The 18658-nt window shown below is 38.8% G+C and overlaps 1 protein-coding gene across 1 annotated transcript in view; it reads right to left on the bottom strand.

The window, feature by feature from the left end:
• Positions 1-18658, bottom strand: part of trpm7 (transient receptor potential cation channel, subfamily M, member 7) — a 98859-nt gene that overhangs the window by 40139 nt on the left and 40062 nt on the right. The window contains exons 7-21 of the mRNA XM_078427333.1: positions 16539-16663; positions 16271-16442; positions 15970-16144; positions 15057-15180; positions 13780-13852; positions 12442-12542; positions 11039-11173; positions 9850-9903; positions 8683-8823; positions 7449-7583; positions 5813-6093; positions 4175-4403; positions 3846-4001; positions 2703-2846; positions 1044-1172 (exon numbers count right to left, since the gene is read on the bottom strand). Of these exons, the coding sequence (XP_078283459.1) occupies positions 1044-1172; positions 2703-2846; positions 3846-4001; positions 4175-4403; positions 5813-6093; positions 7449-7583; positions 8683-8823; positions 9850-9903; positions 11039-11173; positions 12442-12542; positions 13780-13852; positions 15057-15180; positions 15970-16144; positions 16271-16442; positions 16539-16663 (2174 nt within the window). The remainder of the gene's footprint in view (positions 1-1043; positions 1173-2702; positions 2847-3845; positions 4002-4174; positions 4404-5812; positions 6094-7448; positions 7584-8682; positions 8824-9849; positions 9904-11038; positions 11174-12441; positions 12543-13779; positions 13853-15056; positions 15181-15969; positions 16145-16270; positions 16443-16538; positions 16664-18658) is intronic.

The raw sequence follows: 18658 nt of genomic DNA on the forward strand, positions 1-18658 counted from the left end.
GTGAGAAGAAACTTTTTCACCCAGAGTTGTGAATTTGCGGAATTCTCTGCCATCGAGGGCAGTGGAAGCCAAAACACTGGATGAATGTAAGAGAGTTAGATACTCTAGGGGCTAGTGGAATCAAGGGATATGGGGAGAAGGCACGCACGGGTTATTGATTGTGGACGATCAGCCATGATCACAATGAATGGCGGTGCTGGCTCGAAGGGCCGAATGGCCTCCTCCTGCACCTATTTTCTATGTTTTCTATGTTTCATGGAGCCACTCTGAGATAATTTATGAACAGCAGGGAGTTTCATGAGTGGAGATCTGATAAAGGTTAGGGTTCGACCTGAGACTACATATTCTGCCGGACTTATTGAGTGTTTCTTACATTTACTATTTTTACTGCAGATTTCCATCTTTTTTGATTTTCATGATGCCATATGGATGACAAAAGCTGTTGAGGGGAAAAAAGTCAGGGAAATGTGCAAGAAACTAAAGAGGTTTCAAAGGACTGCAGACAGATTCAAAGTACTGGAGTAACTCAACCGGTCAGGCAGCATCTCTGGAGAAAAAGGATGGGTGAAGTTTTGGGTTGTTTGGAAGCGAGGTTTAGTGGTTACAAGTTGTCACTTGTGCTTCACCACCATGAATGATAAATATGGGCTCAACATAGAAAATGCAGGAAACAGAAAGGAGGACTTATATTCAGTATTGGTGAACTAACCAAAATAATGTGAGGGAGGATGGATTAATAGAGCGGGAGAAATTTTGTATAGGGAAGGTTCAAACAGTTATTAACAAACTAAACTTGGGGAGGGGTAGAGGCTTGCAGACAACAATGAATGAACAATCATGTTTCAAAGATGCAAAGTGAATAAAGACTACATATGTGTAGAAAAGAACCAAAAGCTACAAAATGACTAAAGTTTTGAGGACACTATGGTTCTACTCATTCAATTTTAGCAGATGTCTTCACGAAACAATTTAATACAGAATATTTTACAAACAATGCATAAAATATTAAACTATGGATAGAAGATATTAAGAGTGGCCCATACCTCTCTAATTTTTTCTATGGCTAATGTAAAAATAAAGGAAATCACAATCCATTCCTGTACTGACGGTGACTCTTGCATTCGTACCAAGACAACATATGTGTACAGCATGAGGAATCCCAAATAAGCCAGCTGAAAATAATAAAAAGATACATTAGTGTTTTGAAATGCAGGAGATTCTTCAAGCTAGCAGTCTAAACTTCATGCATACTACAGCAGGAAACACTGGAAATAAGCAGGTTAAGTTGCATCTGTAGGAAGAGAAATAGGGTTGATATTTCAAGTCAAAGACTCTTTGTTAGAACTGGGAAGGAGTCAAAAACATTACGCTAAAGGGAGTATGGGGAGGCGGAGAAGTCTCTGATGAGTAAAAACAGGGTGACCATGGGGATAAGGTGCACATGTCAATAAGTAAATTGGAGCAGTTGGAGTGCAACAACAAAGACAAAGGAACATTGACAAAAAAGGTAGGAGTCTAAAATCCAGAACAGGAGGACATGCCCAGCGAGTCAGGCTGAAAAACAGGAGAAAAAAAACAAGCTGCACCAATATCACAGATGGATAACTGATAGTGACATAGAAACCAAGTTACCCAAAGTTGTAGAATTAATACAGAGGCTCCTCAACTTACGATGCTTCGACTGACGATATTTTGACTTTACGATGGTGCAAAAGCTGAGCAATGGCAGCTCGCCACAGCTTGATTTTGGTCACGTGATCATGTGTATTTAAATGCATTTTCGACTTACGATATTTTCGGTTTACAATGGGTTTATGGAATGTAACCCCATCGTAAGTTGAGGAGCAACTGTACTGAGTCCAAAAGTTTCCAGATGGAAGATGAAGTGCTGTTCCACAAGCCTGCATTGGGCATCAATCATTGTAACAGCTAAGTCAGCATGAGATGGGAAATTAAAAGGGCTGTCAACGAGAAGCTGAAAGTCGCTCCTTCGGATTCTTCTGTCTTGACACATTGTAGCCTTCTGGACTCAGTATTAAATTATACAACTTTGGGTAACTCGATTTCTCTCTTTGTACCAAATGTTCATCTGTGATATTGGTTCAGTTTATCTTTTTTCTTTCTTTCCTCTGGCAGTGGGACATGCCCAGCCTGACCCGCCAGGCACATCTTCAAGCTCTGCATTTCACAAATCCTTTGTTCCATCTTCCTTAAATTTTCTTTTGTTGTCAAATAATTAAGCAGATTCCTTTAATCATACCCCAATTTGCTTATCCACCCTGTTTTGCAATCACTTCTGCCCTCAAGCATCTTTGAATTCTGTACTGAATAATTCAGAGCAGTTTTGCACTATTAAAATGAAATTGCAAACTGAGCCTCATATGGGACGCATATTTGAAAGAGTGGGTTCCATAGTTGCCTTTAAGGAATTACAGTCCAGGTAATGAATTGAAGTTCTAACTAAGTTTATAACCAAATTATTTTTATATGACTAACTCTTCTAGTAAGATCCTTCTTTTTTTCCCCGGAATCATTGATAGAGCTTGGATCTATAAACAGAATGTTCAGTTCCTCACTCAATTAAGGGAAACTGAAAATAATTGATTCTAGAAAGCCTAGATCATCAGTTTCCTTAAACACGATTTAATAACAATTCTATTTTAAAATAGTGGAATTTTTCATTTGTTTCACTTGTCACTTACTGTGTTAAACCAAAACTTTGCAATTGGTGCATGGTAAAAGGAGTAGAACTTTCTTGTGATAGGCAATCTTCGTGGTTTAGTCAGACTTGCATCTTCATGTTTCACTTCATGGTGGTCACAGATTCCTTCTTCTTTAAATACTTCCTGCAGAAAAAATGTTCCATATCATATAGCTACAACAGTTACCATTATGTACATATCAGGACAGAAAAGAGGCATTTTGAACAGATATCAAAATTTCAGTCTTATAATTTACTCATTCTTTTGAATGTTATAATTCCTTAAAATCAGGTTTTTGGATCCACTAAGAGATCAAGCAGTACCTATGTTACTTGAATGTACAATCATATCCAAAAAGTGAAAGTATTGCTGACTACTGAACCAGATTGGTTCAAATCCCTTAAACCAAGCTGGTGGTTGTGACATACTAGACAGAAATGTGACATGATTTTATCGATTTGTTTTTTCATTTTTGGATTGAAATAGCAAGGAAAGCAGAACTCTATTAGCTCACACTCACAATTTTAACACACAACCATAATTGATCAGTGAAATCATTTGAAGAATCATTTTTCTTCAGCCTTTTTTTTTTTCTTGGTCACAAACTTGATTGTTTCACATGGCTTTGCCATACTTCTCAGTCACTGTTAGAACTATTTGCTACACTTCTGTGTCATTCTCCTCCACCTTTCTGCTTCGCACCCCTATTGCTACTCTGCAACTATATACACATAGTTGACCTATCACAACCTGCTACCCATAATATTTAACCACCCACACTTAATTTTTTGGAAGCAGTGGGCCTGGCCCTCCATGGAGCAGCTTAAAGAAATAAGCAGACTGTAGGCAGCCTTGCAGTGAAAGGTTTCTGAATTAAAAATATATATATTTCTGATAGCAGAAACAAAAACTAATCAAAGTACATTTTAAATTTGGGTGAAGGATAATTTGCCTCCATCTGGGTTCTGAGGTGGCTGATGAACCAATGTGGAATCGGGAGACTCAGTCACAGAAGGGCATGAGATGCTTTGTGGGGCCAGGGCAAAGTGTGAAACAGTTGCATGCCAAGAGTTATGAAAAATATACAATCCCAATTGTTTCATCACGTATAAATGACTCATGTTATATTTGAAATTATCTTACCATTGATATTTGATCAGTTGGACTCTGAAAGTTGTGTTCACTGTCCTCCATGTTCATTTGGTGTGCATCCTCAGTTTGAGGAATATGAGACATTTCAGCCTTGGTTTTAAACTCCAGCATGAGAATAGCAGGTGGGAATAGAATACTGAGAATAACCTGCCCAAAAAAAAAAGTAAATGTCAACACACTTGGATTCTTCAGATAATTCTTTCAGTGACCTGTACCTAATGCCGTGGCTTCCATGCTGTCTCCTTAGTATGTTCAGATTAGCTCAGTTATCTATTCTTCATTTATTTTTCCATAAAACATTAGAGCATGTAACATTTTACCTTGTACCATGAATTTTTTCTCATATTCAATCTTCCCATCCACATATCTGACAGCAGCATTTGAGTACAGGTGTGTGCTACAAACGGTCGAAGTCTCGAATGGACAGCTAACTTGAGGCAGGTCGAGTTGCTCCAATTCTTCAGTTCATAAGTCAGCAACTTCATGGCCATAGTTTCATCTTGTCTGAATGACTGATCCAGTAAATCAACAGCTAATTGTCCAAATTCACTGAAACACAATAGTAATAAGATCAATAACTGGTTAAGTTTATATGTAAAATACCTTAAGAAACTGTGTTTAAAGAAAACTCAGTTGAAGTGATCAAACACAATATAAGCATACACAGTAGCTCATGCACCATCTCTGATTGCATGCTGACAGAACCCACTTCAACCCTGTACCTGCATGTTTGCAGAGCGAGCTACCAAGGACAAAAAACAATAGCTTACTTGATAAAAGTTCAGTTTAATTCAAACACCAGATGGGGTTTTTTTAAACCTACTACTAAGAGGTCTTATAATGTTCAAGTTAACACTAAGCACATTATAAACCCAATTAAGGAAACAAAACAGTGAAAACACCATTACTATTAGTTTACAAAATCAAATTGAAATACTCTCTATCTTCCAGCAGGAATAGAATACAACCAACAGTTAATTAAGTTCAAACAATCATTCAAGTCTAAATTGACTATACTTCCTCCATCTAAAGATAACATTTCATTCCTACTCCATGCATCCTTACTCTATCATGTCAAACCCTAAATCTCTTCTGCCACTGCAAGTTTAGTGTTGCAGATGTAAGCTTGAGGGTTTACACAATATTTTCATACATCCATTCATCAATTACTGGAAAAGCAAAAGTTATAATTTTTCAGGCCTTGCCGCAAAATTCATTCCCTTGATTCCATCTACCTCCCTGACCAATGGCTAACTACCATGTCAATACTGTTGACTACCATGTTATTCAATTTGAACTCCTGCTGAACTTCTGACTACATATTCTCTACATTATTGTCACGGTCAACTGTTCACCAATTCACTTTCACAGCTATATCAGAGATGGAGAGCATTATCCAGCTTGGAAGTCGTAAAATCATTTGGTCAATTATCCGACTGCTGGCTATCATACACTAAATTTTAGTTTGAGCATGGAAACAGGCCCTTCGGTCCACTCCATCAATTCCACGCCGACCATCGATCACCAGTTCACACCCACTCCCCACACACTAGGGGCAATTTACAGAGGCCAATTACCTACAATCCCATATGTCTTTGGGATGTGGGAGGAAGCCGGAACACCAGGAGGAAACTCACTTGGTCCCAGGAGAACAAGCAAACGCCATACATAGTATCCGAGGTCAGGATCAAACCCAGGTCTCTGGCACTGCAAGGCAGCAGCTCTAACAACTGAGCCACTGTGCCATCCTGTTGACAGTTCTAAGATCAGACCACCTACCAGCACCCTCAGTTAATGGTTTAAAAAAAGGAAATACATAAAATGACATGTAAATCTGAAATTATTCTTTACATTGTACCAGTTAAAATGATTTCAATCACATGAGTGACTTCTTCTGAACTCAGCTATAGGAACAAAGTCCCTAGATATCACAATTACCGTACTTAATAATGACTGACCTAGAAGATTGCTTCAGCTCTTCAGAAGTATCATCAACAACATCACTCTGCTTTGCTTCACATGACATAGATCGATTTAGCTTGCATGCAACTAAAGCTTTAGCCATGGACTCTTCTCCATGTTGCCAAAAGAACATGGCCATTTTTTGCCTCTTCATTAGTACAGCCCACACTAGTAGTTCATTGAAAGGATAGGGAAAACATCTGGTTTCGGGGTCATCAATGTCCACAATTTCATCTTTGGTTCTCTTTTTCTTTCCCTGATCAACAGAGGATTCAGGCTAATAAAGCAAAAATACAGAGTCAGCATTTTCTTTTGCTCAAAACAGGGTAAAAAAAAGTAAGTTAACATAAGATAACAATATGCTTGGTGATTCAAATCAAATTGGTTGCTAATTTACTAATGATATGTGCACCTGTGCATTTAAACTGCAAAACTGTGGAGAGTGCAAAATTAGCCCTGTTGACTTACCGGCTGACACAATGATTCATAAGATCACTTGCTTCTGAGTATCTGGCTTCTCTCAGCTGCTCCTGGACCTATCAGTTGGTTGACCCTGTCTCAGATCCGAGCATTTCTGCTGCAGAATTTTGTAAGCTACCATAATTGTCTACATTTCAAAAGATGTGAATGTAAACAATTCACTGGGATCCTGCGTGGATGAGGCATTTCAATTGCAAGGAGAGGCTGGAAAAGCTAGGTCTATGTTCTCTGGAGTGGGGAGGTGGTTAAGAGGGGACATGATTGAGGCATATAAAATTGAGGGGTATAGATAAGGTAGATGGCAAGAAACCTTTCCCCATCTCAAAGGTTGATAAAACTATAGGTTAAGAGGGGATTGATTTGAAGGGGACGGGGTACTGATTGAGAATGATCAGCCATGATCACATTGAATGGCGGTGCTGGCTCGAAGGGCCGAATGGCCTCCTCCTGCACCTATTGTCTATTGTCTATTATCACCAAGAGAGTAGAGAGTACCTGGTGTACACTGCTGGAGAGAGTGGTGAAAGCAGAGTTGTTGACAACATTTGAGTATCTAAACAGGCACTTGCATTGCAGCTGCACAGAATGCTATAGGCCAAGTGCTGAAAGATGGAATCAATATGGATGGGTGCCCACTGACTGGCGTGTACATGGTGGGCTGCATGATCTCTTTCTGTGCTGTATTACTACAAGCTTGGGAAGCACTTCTGCTTCTTATGAAAAGTATCTTGCAAAGTGGTGGGCACTTACTCTAACATACCACATTTTTAAGAACAATACCTACATAGCTTTGTAAGATCATTTAAATTCTTGGTAAGTTTAAAGAGATTCCAGACAGAGAAAAATACTCAGCAGAGCAATGAGCATCAGTTCATTGGATTATAGGACTGGTAGTGCAAGAACAAAGATTTTAGATAGCAGAATGTCATAGCATTCTTCAAATACATTTTTTAAACCGAATGAAAACATGAATAAACTAATGAAAATAAAATGTTCCTTAGACAGCAAGATGATTCCTATATCATTGAAATCTATGCACATAGTGTGACAACTCAGTTGTGATGCGAATATGTTTTTCTGTGTTTAAAATCTAGCAGGTAGTGCATTCACCTCCTCTATCTGTCAAACGTGTTATGCCATGTTTCCCAGTACCTTAGGTTTATAAGGCTGTGCAGTCTTAATGAAGTGATTATGTCGAGTCTTTTCCTTTTTGTCTGCTCGATTAGTCAGTGACTCCTGGTGTTTGCGTAGCTGAGGTATACTGCTTGATGAATGCCGCCCAGATCTCTGGATTTAAAAGGTAAAGGAATACTCATTAAAATTTACCAATGATATTCAAGTGTTACATGAGTTTAGACGTTAAGGCTGAACATACTCTCCTGCTTTATGGTCACTTTAGTTAACAAGAGTTTTAAATTCCTACTATTTTATTTGAATTGCTTTGTGGTCCCTGAGTTACATGTCCAGGCTTCTGGATTATTAATTCAGTCACCACAAAGTGCAACTTTAGAGATTTCATCAGACTGGTATTTTGGGCATCTGAGTATCAGATGAAATTTACCATAGGGATGTGAGAGCTGATACAATTTAGGATGAATAATAGTCCCATTTATTAAATATTAAAACCTTTTACAATATAAAAGCAAATGGCCTTGAAAGTTCAAAGGGACTGAATATAGTTAAAAGTGGCAGGGAATATTCTTAGAACATTGAAGTTTATTAGAACATGAAATGCCTAAACAGCTATGATGTACAAAACAGAATGCACATTTCTTTTCAAAAATATATATAAGGAATTGAAAAACAAGTTTGAGAAAACCTAAGAGATTGAAAGTATGAAGATATCTTTATTAAAAGTTGATTTGAAACCGAGCTTCATGAAACGTTATTAACTGATGCAAACTTTTCTGATTCCCTTACATGCATCTATTGACAAACATGCCAACACAACTATTAGTTTACCTAAAGCAGAACTTGAGTAGCATTTTGTCATAACAGGATTGAATATATAAATTTACTTCAATTCTAACGAGAGTAATTTTAACAAGTCTATAAATGTAGGAAATAATTTCTTAACAAAATCAAAAGCTCAAAAGCAAGTGCTACAATCCATAAATAACATTGTGAGCAAATGAGAAATATTGCATCTTTATATTCCCCAATTTTTTCCATATGGTGAGCTACTTGTCAGGCTGGGGCAGAAACAATGCATTAGGATAAATGAGCAATAACTTGCAGTCAAGCACAGAACATTACCAACTCTGCATGTGCTTCAAAAACATGAATATTTTTCATGATCCCTTGCTGTTCATTTCTAAGTCATTACTTTTGAGCAAGCTGACTATACTTCATATACTTGAAATATTCTGGAAAGCAAAGAGCATACCCGAGTGTGCCCATGAAGACTGTTGTAGATAATTCTGAAACGTTTCCTTGTGTATGTACATCGATATGTTCCACCCATAAGATATTCGATGACAAGACCCACATCAATCAAAGTGATTTTATAATCTGAAGGAAGGTTCCCCTATGAAACATAAATCAAAATTATTAATTCCATGATCAGAGTGAAGTTTCACCGTCAGGGAAATAATAGTGGGTTAAGATCAGTGCATCTCAATTAAGATCAATGTACCTCAGTGGCTCAACTTAAAAAATGAAACGGCATCACCAACAGCAATTGATAAAAATCTAAATTCGTGTCCAGTGAACCAGTTTCAAACCTGACCTCCGTAGTAGTTTTTGAAGAATATGCACGTTCTGTGCTCTTTGGTTTCCAGCCACACCCCAAGGATGTACTGGTTAGTAGGTTAATTGGCACTATATGGATATGTGCTAGAATCAGAGCAGCAATAATGGGGGATTAAAATGGGCTGAGTGTAAGGCAAGTGTAAATAGATGTTTGATGACTAGCATGGATATGTTAGGCTAAGGGTTGTTTCATACTGTCTGACTCTGACTCAACGAGTCTGAACTGTTTCTTCCTTCAAGTATTCTACTGGACATAATTAAGCATAGATAGCTTCAATTCAAAATTACATTTCTTACTAACAAAACAATGCCATTAAAGAGATGTTGGAAGAAAATCATCTTTGTGTTACAAATATCATTGTCATACACATCCATAACAGGGAATTGCAGAAAGCAAGAAAAATGACCCATCTGTCCCTTGTTTTTTCCTTCTCTTTCCTTATCTGTCTGTACTTATCACTCACTGCCTCCCTCTGCCTATCATCTCCCTCGTCATTCAGTTGCACCTATCCCCTGACAGCCACTGCCTCTCCTCTCTACGCTCAGTCCTGATGCTGTGTCTCGACCCAAAATATCGACTGTTCCTTGGCCTCCACAGTTGTTGTCCGATAGACTGAGTTCCCCCAGTAGTTCATTTTTTCATCCAAATTCCATCATCTGCATGGCCTTGTGTGTTTGTCTTTACTTGGACATATCGGTTCAACAATCATTGTAAAATATGCATGCTAAAGCTATTTTAAACATTGATGCAAGATCTCAGTATGTAGTTACAAAGCTCAAAGACTAGCAAGAGTAAGATTACCTGTTTAACATCTCTCACTAGATGAAGCAATGTTGGATTAGTTGGCCCTTGTTTCTGCATTGAAAAAGCACAAAAGTACAAATGCAGTTATCCACCAAAGGTCAGGAATGGCAAGGTAAATATTTTTTCATTGCCCACTTCTACAGAATGTCACCAATTTCAGCAGGGCTAACAAGTTCAATGTATAGCCACAAAATAAAAAAACTTTTTGGACTAATCAATGTATTGATTAATTTGACATCTTTAATCTGACAACTCTTTAATTTGACATGTCATACATTCCAGTATATGTTCTTACAGATCAATTTCAAATACACAAAGTATGAAACCCTAACTATTTTCCGTATACATAATGCAACACCCCAAACAACTATTGCAAAAGCATTAATCATCGTTTTTCGTTATTGAAAATTTGCAGAAACTGCGAGAAACCTTCAGCAGGTCAGGTAAGAATAAGGGGTAGGCCATTTAGAACGGAGATGAGCTAAACCTTTTTCACTCAGAGAGTTGTAAATCTGTGGAATTCTCTGCCTCAGAAGGCAGTGGAGGCCAATTCTCTGGATGCTTTCAAGAGTTAGATAGAGCTCTTAATGATAGCGGAGTCAGTGGGTATGGGGAGAGGGCAGGAACGGGGTACTGATTGTGGATGATCAGCTATGATCACATTGAATGGCAGTGCTGGCTCGAAGGGCCGAATGGCCTACTCGTGCACCTATTATCTATTGTCTAACATCTGTGGAATGGGAAACAGAGTTAATCTTTCATGCTGAAACTCCTGTTCCAGTGCAGGGACAGGCATTCATGTCGGTACAAGACAGGGATACAGACGTCCTTGTATCCCTGTCATTAGCACATCTTCCCCAGCCAACAATGGGTAATTATGAACTCCACCCTTCCTGAGGTCATCTGTTGCCGGCCCTGTTTTGTTCTGGCCCTTTTATCGCCTCCAATGTCACCCACCCCCCCCCCCCCCCCTCTATCTTTCAGTCTGAAGAAGGGTGCCAACTCAAAATGTCACCTATTCCTTTTCTCCAGAAATGCTGCCTGACCCGCTGAGTAACTCCAGCATTTTGTGTCTATCATCCTTTTTAATAGATGTTACCTGAACTGCAAAGTGTTTCCAACATTTTATGTTTTTATTTCAGATTTGCAGTATTTGTAGTTTTTCTTTGACATTCCTTCCACTTACTGTATTGTACAGTTCTTCAAGTCTAGGGATTGTGAGGAACCTGTGCATGCTAACTCCATTTTCAATGAGAAGTTTCACAAATTCCACTCTGTCCATGACAAGAGCATCCAACATTGCTTGTTCAAGTGATCCAACCTGAAACATTCAATGACAATTAGAGGCGGACCTAAAAAAGGTATGCTAAATGTCCACACCTATCTACATAGAACATAATTAGCAAATAATTGAATATATAAATGTTCTGAATTCAACAGGCAACAATTCCATTGTTACCTTTACAAATAAGCATTATAAAATTAAAATCCATTTGAAATGTTGAACCAAGTCTTCTGCTGAGATCTGCCGGTGGACATACCTATAATTAGGAAATCTCAGGCAGAGGCTTTAGTGTTGCCTTCTGCATAACACAGCAATAAACAGAAAGTTCTTTGAAATCAATGAGAAAAGTTTAATTTTAACAATTTTATTTTTTAGAAATCCTAAGTGATTTCTAATATTCGTGATTTCAAGATATTCAAACATTCAAAAAAGTATGACGGTAAGAAACACAAGAAACTGCAGAAGCTGGAATCCTAAGCAAAAATCAAAATGCTGGGGGAACTCAGTGGGTCTGGCAGCATTTGTGGAGGGACAAGAACAGAGGACGTTTTAAGTCAGGACCCTTCATCAGATTGATGGAGTAGGGAGGAGAAAGCTGGAAAAGATGGGGCAGAGTTGGCAAATGATAGGTGGATATAGACGAGGGGTGTCAATTGGCAGAGGAGTGAAATAAATGTCAAAGGTTGGAGGTGTAATGAAGACAAAAGGATGTCAGATAAGGAAAGGGGAGTGAAATGTAGAGCTGGAGGGATGTGTGGAATGGGAAGGGGGTAAAGGGAAAATATGGGACTCAGGGATTGGAGATTTGCATGCAGAGGAGGGCAAAGGAGCAGGGTGACTAGGGTTGTGAGAGAACGTTGTGCACATTGGGCTGGGAGGGTCGGGAAAAAAAGAGGGGAGTGGAGGCAATGTTACTTGAAATTGGAGAATTCAATGTTCGTTCTGTTGAGTTGTAGGCTATCCAAGGGGAAATGTGAAGTACTGTTCTTTCAGTTTGCACGTGGCCTAACTCTGCCAATAGAGGAGGCCAAGGACGAAAAGGTCAGTATGGGAACAGGTAGGAGTCACATTTCTTTGCGGTTAATGCAATTCCTGTTGCTCACAACAGCTTGAGTCAGAAGTCCTGAACCTTGATGTGCTGGAAGCCAAACTCCCTGTAAAAGATTATGCTCTAGATTGGGCTAGGAAAAATAGCATTGCCCAGGTAGCAGACAAACAACAAACACAGGATAGCAGAAGATTTGCTTCATTCATTTCTCTCTCTTGTTGAATATAAACTGATCTTTTCTGAAATGTATACATACCAGCCACTGCTGCCCATAAACAAATGCATGATTCTTGGCAATATCCACTCTGTCCCAGGCAAGTGTTAATATCAATTGATCAAATGCAGACGAATTGGTACCTGAATGAAGAAATAAAGGTTTAGGGAGATAGGAGTTTTGAGAACTGGAGTAGAGTTATGTAGGTTCTAGAAATAATTCCACTTTTCTCATTCCAAACAACAAAAACAGGTTCCTCTTGACAATCATACTAAAAAGTAGACCATCAACAGCAAAAATAATTATTACCTTTATGGTCAGCTTGATTTTTATTGCAAATATGGAATAATTCCATAGCTGACAGATGAAGGCAATGCCCCAAGTAATTAATACATATTTATATATAATTGGTGAGCAACTGTTCTCCTCTCAGTATAGATTCTTGAACAAATTACCCAGCTTTTATCAAGGGAATATGCTTTAGCTTGTTTCCACTATTCTGCAAGAGTAGATCTGGAAGAATTTATAATGGGGGAAAAAGGAAAATGGCAGAACAACCAACCAAATGTCAAAATAACTTCCCAGTAGTGTTAAGAAACTATGAATCTAATGAGGCTGAGGAAGTAAAGAACCTTATTAGTGAGAAAATGGTGCAATGAAAACTGATATATCCCAAAGGCTTGATAATTTCAAGTCAGAGTTAGTTGTAAAGGAGGAACCTTGGAAACAATGGTTGTATTGGTTATCATTTTCAGGATCAGAGCAGAAATGCAGACAAAGGAGGAAATATGGCAGAAAGGAAACCATACTTCAGGAAGGACGATATTTCAGAAAATTTGGAGCAGAAAGATATGGCTGAGATGGAGAAATTGGGAAAGGGGCACCATTATAGAAGACAGTGTGTGAGGAAGTATAATCAAGATAGCTGTGGGATTTGAGGGTTTATTGAAGAATAACAATATAATGCAGTTTCTTTTGGCTTCTGCACTAATCCCATTTGTCTACGGGTCATCTTAGGTTATATGGCAAGAGATTTAGGATTGAAAGAAGGATACATTTCTTCATTAAGAGGGTGATGACCCTGCGGAATCTGGAACAATTTGGTACAGTGCTGTACTGTCACTGAAAATATATATTTAAGCACCAGATTGATAAATTTCTAGACACAGAAATCAAGAAGACCACTGAACATCGTACAATTTATTGCAAAATTAAATCAAAGGTGGATCTTAAACTTTCTTAAATATCCTTTTAAGGAACAAATTCTCCTATGAATATATCTCACTTACAATGTAATTAAACTAAGCCAAGATCTCAGCACCAAATAAAATGAGATTAAGAATGGTGTTCCAAGAAGCTGGTCAAGCCCAGAATACTTGCCTTTTAACAATGCTGTTAGAATGGCCACATCTATATCTTGGTGTTCCTCTGCCCCAATGTGATATACAGTAATCTGAAAATGTAAAATAACATGTTCGATCTCTTCTCCTTAGTGAAGCCCTTGGTAATGATTTTATACATGAAAGTTACTACATAGATGTTACTTCTACTATTATAGACAAGGTTTGTGCACTTTTGGAGGGGAGGCTACTAATTACAGTCTAGGATTTGCTCAGTATATACTTTAGAGATATGCAGGGTAAAATATAGAGAAAATTTCAACGCTCACAACACAAATAAATTCTTGGTTGTGAAAGAAAAGGCATGGATCACGTTTCCCTTTGATAAGTGGAAGAGTCATTTTGTATCAGTTTAAGAGGTCAAGAATGCAATGAGAAAAGAGTTCTTTGCTCAGTAAAAGTTAAGCTGTGGCATTCTTTACCCAGGTACAGGCATTCCCCAACTTACATAAGAGTTACATTCCGTAAACCCTTGCGCAAGTCAGATTTTATGCAAGTTGGAATCACCTTAAAACTAGGTAGAAACAAAGAAATGCATGCTGGTTAATACACAAAATGACACAATGTGCAAGAGATACTCAGCAGGTCAGGCAGCATCTCTGGAGATCATGGAGAGGTGATGTTTCAGGTCGAGACCCTTCTTCAGACTGATTAATTCTGCTGAGTTATTCCAGCAATTTGTGTGATTTCACTTTAAAACTAGACACCAATGCTGCTGGTCTGCACCAGCGAACTCTTCCTCACGGGCAGCCGCACCGTCCGGTTGACGTGGCTGTTGTTGCAGCTAACATTGTAGCCCCTGACTGACAGCGCTCTCATCAGGCTGCTGCCGACAGGACGTGCTCGGTCACCCCCTCCCCTCCTCTCCCCCTCCCCCATACCAGCTGCGCTTTTTCCTGGCTGCCGTCAATTTGTCTGCTCCCCCCTCCAACACCACCTCCGTCCCCTGGCTAACCAATGTTTTCATCCTGAGCAAATACTGCCTTGCTACAATATGCTCAGCCTTAGTATTGCATTCTGAGCATCACCTATCACCAGTGCCAGTTTTCCTCATTCCCAATACAAAGTCTTAAAAGTTCAAGCAAGAAACCATTAAAATAACTAATTTGTGAAGAACCAAGGACCTTTACCAAACTCATCCTCATTAACAAGGGTGCAGATATACCCTATTTCATTGTTGAAGATCAAATTCAGATCTGGACTTGAAAAATATTTCATTTACTAGCTCACTACAACATACTTTTGTGGCAAACTTACAAGTTCTCTAGCCTTCATACATCCCATCAGAGTCTGGAATAAATGATATGCTTCATTTTGGCTGAAGTTAAAAGTCTTTTTGATTGTGGTGAGGATTTCCAATTCCAACCCATCAGGAAGTATACTAGTGGGGAACCAAACAGTCATAATTAATCAGTAAAGTCAGCCAAGCATATTGAATTTGTTATAAAATATTCTAAAAAAGTTATTCAAGATAAATAATTTCACACGTCCAGATTTTATGCAGAAAAACAAATTTGTTAATTGGTTACAAGCTCGTTCATGATTCCACAAGCTAAATACTGTTGGCCTGATTGATCAATAATGTAAACTGTCACCTTGCAAATTCATAAAATTCTTATTACTCTTTGCCTCACATCAGTCTTTCTTCACACAAATTAACCTTCTAGCCTCAAGTATTCAATAAATGGCACGTGGGAGCTCCAAGATTAAAGGACTTCAACGTAGAAAGTGAGAGAGACTAATTTTGCAGATTGGTAAGTGGTAACAAGGAAGCGACAATTTTTACAAATCACTGGTGGCTATAATCAATTTTCAGACTTAAATATTTTGCCTCAGTCTCGTGTTAAAACAGTCTTTTTTATGTAAATGTAGATATTGGCTAAGGGATTTGTCAAAAGTAGTTAACTGGGTACGGTTTAATTAAAAGAGAGGGATCAGGAGAAGTGACTCAGACAGGTAATCTATCTGGCTCTCATATTCCACGAGACAGTTAAGCATTACTGTAATTTCCATACTTCAATTTTACAGTGAGACAAGGAGACACATAATTACACAAAAGGCACACATGGATACACCCCACGTTCAGTTTTCCTGAGTGAGAAACACTGTCTAGGCACAGATTGCAGTGAAGTATGTTTCCTTTGTTGAATAAATTGCATCACAAACTTACCCTCCTTCCTCAGTCTGCTTGTGCACATAGGCCAGTAGGTCTGCAGCTCGCCCAGTCCCTTCACAAACAACCACAGGTACAGGGGGTGTCTCTAGCAGGTAATCGAGCACAGTGGGGATGACATTAGGACCACCCTCAAATATTAAAGCAACTACTGGTACACCTTGGCCTATTCCTGTAAAATCAAAGAAACAAATGAATATTTCTCATCGGTATTTACCAAGGAGAAGGATATGGATGCAGAGAGTTACGGGAGGAGTATGTTGATATTCTGATGATTATAAATGTCTGCAGAACTAACTTGCATGAATCTTCTGGAGGTTGATGTGTTTTTCTAGTTCTCTCCGAAGCTTAACTTCAGCACCATACTTCCCAACTGTGCCATCATCCACCAGAATGAAATGCGAATGCAAACTATTTAGAACATTCAATTTACTCAGAGGGTTTAGCAAGGTCTGGTATGGTACAATAACCTGAAAAAACAGAAATGCTGATTCACATCAAAAAGTATTTTAAAAACAGACTAAAATTCAACAATGCTCAGTTCAACTTGAAATGTAACCCCTTACATCTCTTCCAATGAGGTCATTCCTATTTTCAATAACACCCCAAGGGGCAATTCCAATTGTACAAATCTTACGAGAAGATCGTGAAATATGTTCTTTCAGTGCATCACCAACATGTTTCACAACACCTAAGAAGAAGAAATATTCCATTTAACACAATAAAAATATCAAATTTATACTTTTGGTGTGCTAGTACAGTCCAAGGGACCAAACAGAGTTTAACCCTGCTTAAATGGATTTTTAAAAATACAAATTTAAACAAATCTGTTCCATTCTCCTAGTTTGTTACAGCATGCTATAGTGGGATGACAATCCATATTTACAGTCCTTATTGTCGCATAGATGAATATCCTTGTTATGCGCTCACTTGCCACCTATGGATATGCACACTCATGGGGCCTGTGAAAAACCCCATCTCAATATATTTTTTGAATAACTATATCTATATGCATGCATGCATTAAGGAAATAAATCATTGTGTATAAATCAATCAATTGGCAGACCACTTATGGCAAGTATCCTGCTGCTGTGCGATGTTTTCTAGACAATTTGAGATTTCAAACCAATCATTGCCTGCAAGTTTCAATTGAAATAGCTTAGAATAGGCATGTCAGCCGTATATTTTGCAACTATTAATCAAAGCTTGTGCATCCTGCTGTAAATTTTGATAAGAGATAGAAAATGATTTTTTTTAACATCAATAACGTAACTAAATACAGTGCCTTCCATAATGTTTGGGACACAGCAATGTCATGTAAATGAAAGTAGTCATGTTTAGTATTTTGTTGCATATCCTTTGCATGCAATGACTGCTTGAAGTCTGCAATTCATGGACATTACCAGTTGTTGGGTGTCTTCTCTGGTGATGTTTTGCCAGGCCTGTATTGCACCCATTTTTAATATGCTTGTTTTGGGGGCTAGTACCCTTCAGTTTTCTCTTCAGCATATAAAAGGCAGGCTCAATTGGGTTCAGATCAGGTGATTGACTTGGCCATTCAAGAATTGAAATCCTTTTCAACTTCCAGAGAAGCCATTTGCAAGAAATAAATTTTAGCTTTGAAAAACTCCTTTGATTTTGGTACGCCCAAGGTTTGGCTGATGTCTCTAACAGTTTTATTCTTGTTTCTCAGTCTCATAATGGCTTTTTTGACTATCATTGGCACAACTTTGGTCCTCATGTTGATAAACAGCAATAAAAGTTTCCAAAAGTGATGGAAAGACTGGAGGAAAGACTGGGTGCTGAGAGCTCTCTTATACCTGCATTAAGGAGGCAATTAAACACACCTGAGCAATTACAAACACCTGTGAAGCCATGTGTCCCAAACATTATGGTGCCCTGAAATGGGGGGGGGGGACTATGTATAAACACAGCTATAATTTCCACATGGTGAAACCAAAATGTATAAAAATGGCCTTTAATAAAATCTGACAATGTGCACTTTAACCACATGTGATTTTTTTCTATTACAAATCTCACATTGTGGAGTACAGAGGCAAATAAATAAATGATGGGTCTTTGTCTCAAACATTATGGGGGGGCACTGTATTTCTTCAAGACACAGTTAACATTAATTTGCACACCACACCAGTCTTTCACAAGGCCACTACACATGGAGACACAATCAGGTCCTGCGACAACTGGCGATTACCTTGGAAGGTAGAAGAACTACCACCAATGCCCTCCCTCCCCCAACGCCTGGTTTCTTGAAAACCACCCATTTTGTAAGAGCAGGACAACTTCCAGAGAAGCCATTTGCAAGAAAGGAACTGACCCTCCTGGACACTGCCTGGGACTGGAAAATGCAGGCTGATCTAGATCAGAAGCTCATATTTCCACCAGAGATCATCATAACTAATCTCAGGCCGGACCTGATCTTGTGGTCAACCTCACAGAAGTCCCTGTATATCATGGAGTTAACTGTGCCTTGGGAGGCTGCAGTTGGTGAAACGCATGAACGAAAATGCCTGAAGTATTCAGACTTAGCAGCCGAGGCAAAACAACGCGGCTGGCGTGCCCAGGTGCTCCGTGTAAAAGTTGGTTGTAGAGGGTTTGTAGCCATGTCAACAACCAGACTCCTGAAGGGAATGGGAGTCCGAGGACAGGCCTTCCAGCAAGCCGTCAG

This window comes from Rhinoraja longicauda, chromosome 33 (assembly GCF_053455715.1).
Source record: "Rhinoraja longicauda isolate Sanriku21f chromosome 33, sRhiLon1.1, whole genome shotgun sequence".
Classification (NCBI taxonomy): domain Eukaryota; kingdom Metazoa; phylum Chordata; class Chondrichthyes; order Rajiformes; family Arhynchobatidae; genus Rhinoraja; species Rhinoraja longicauda.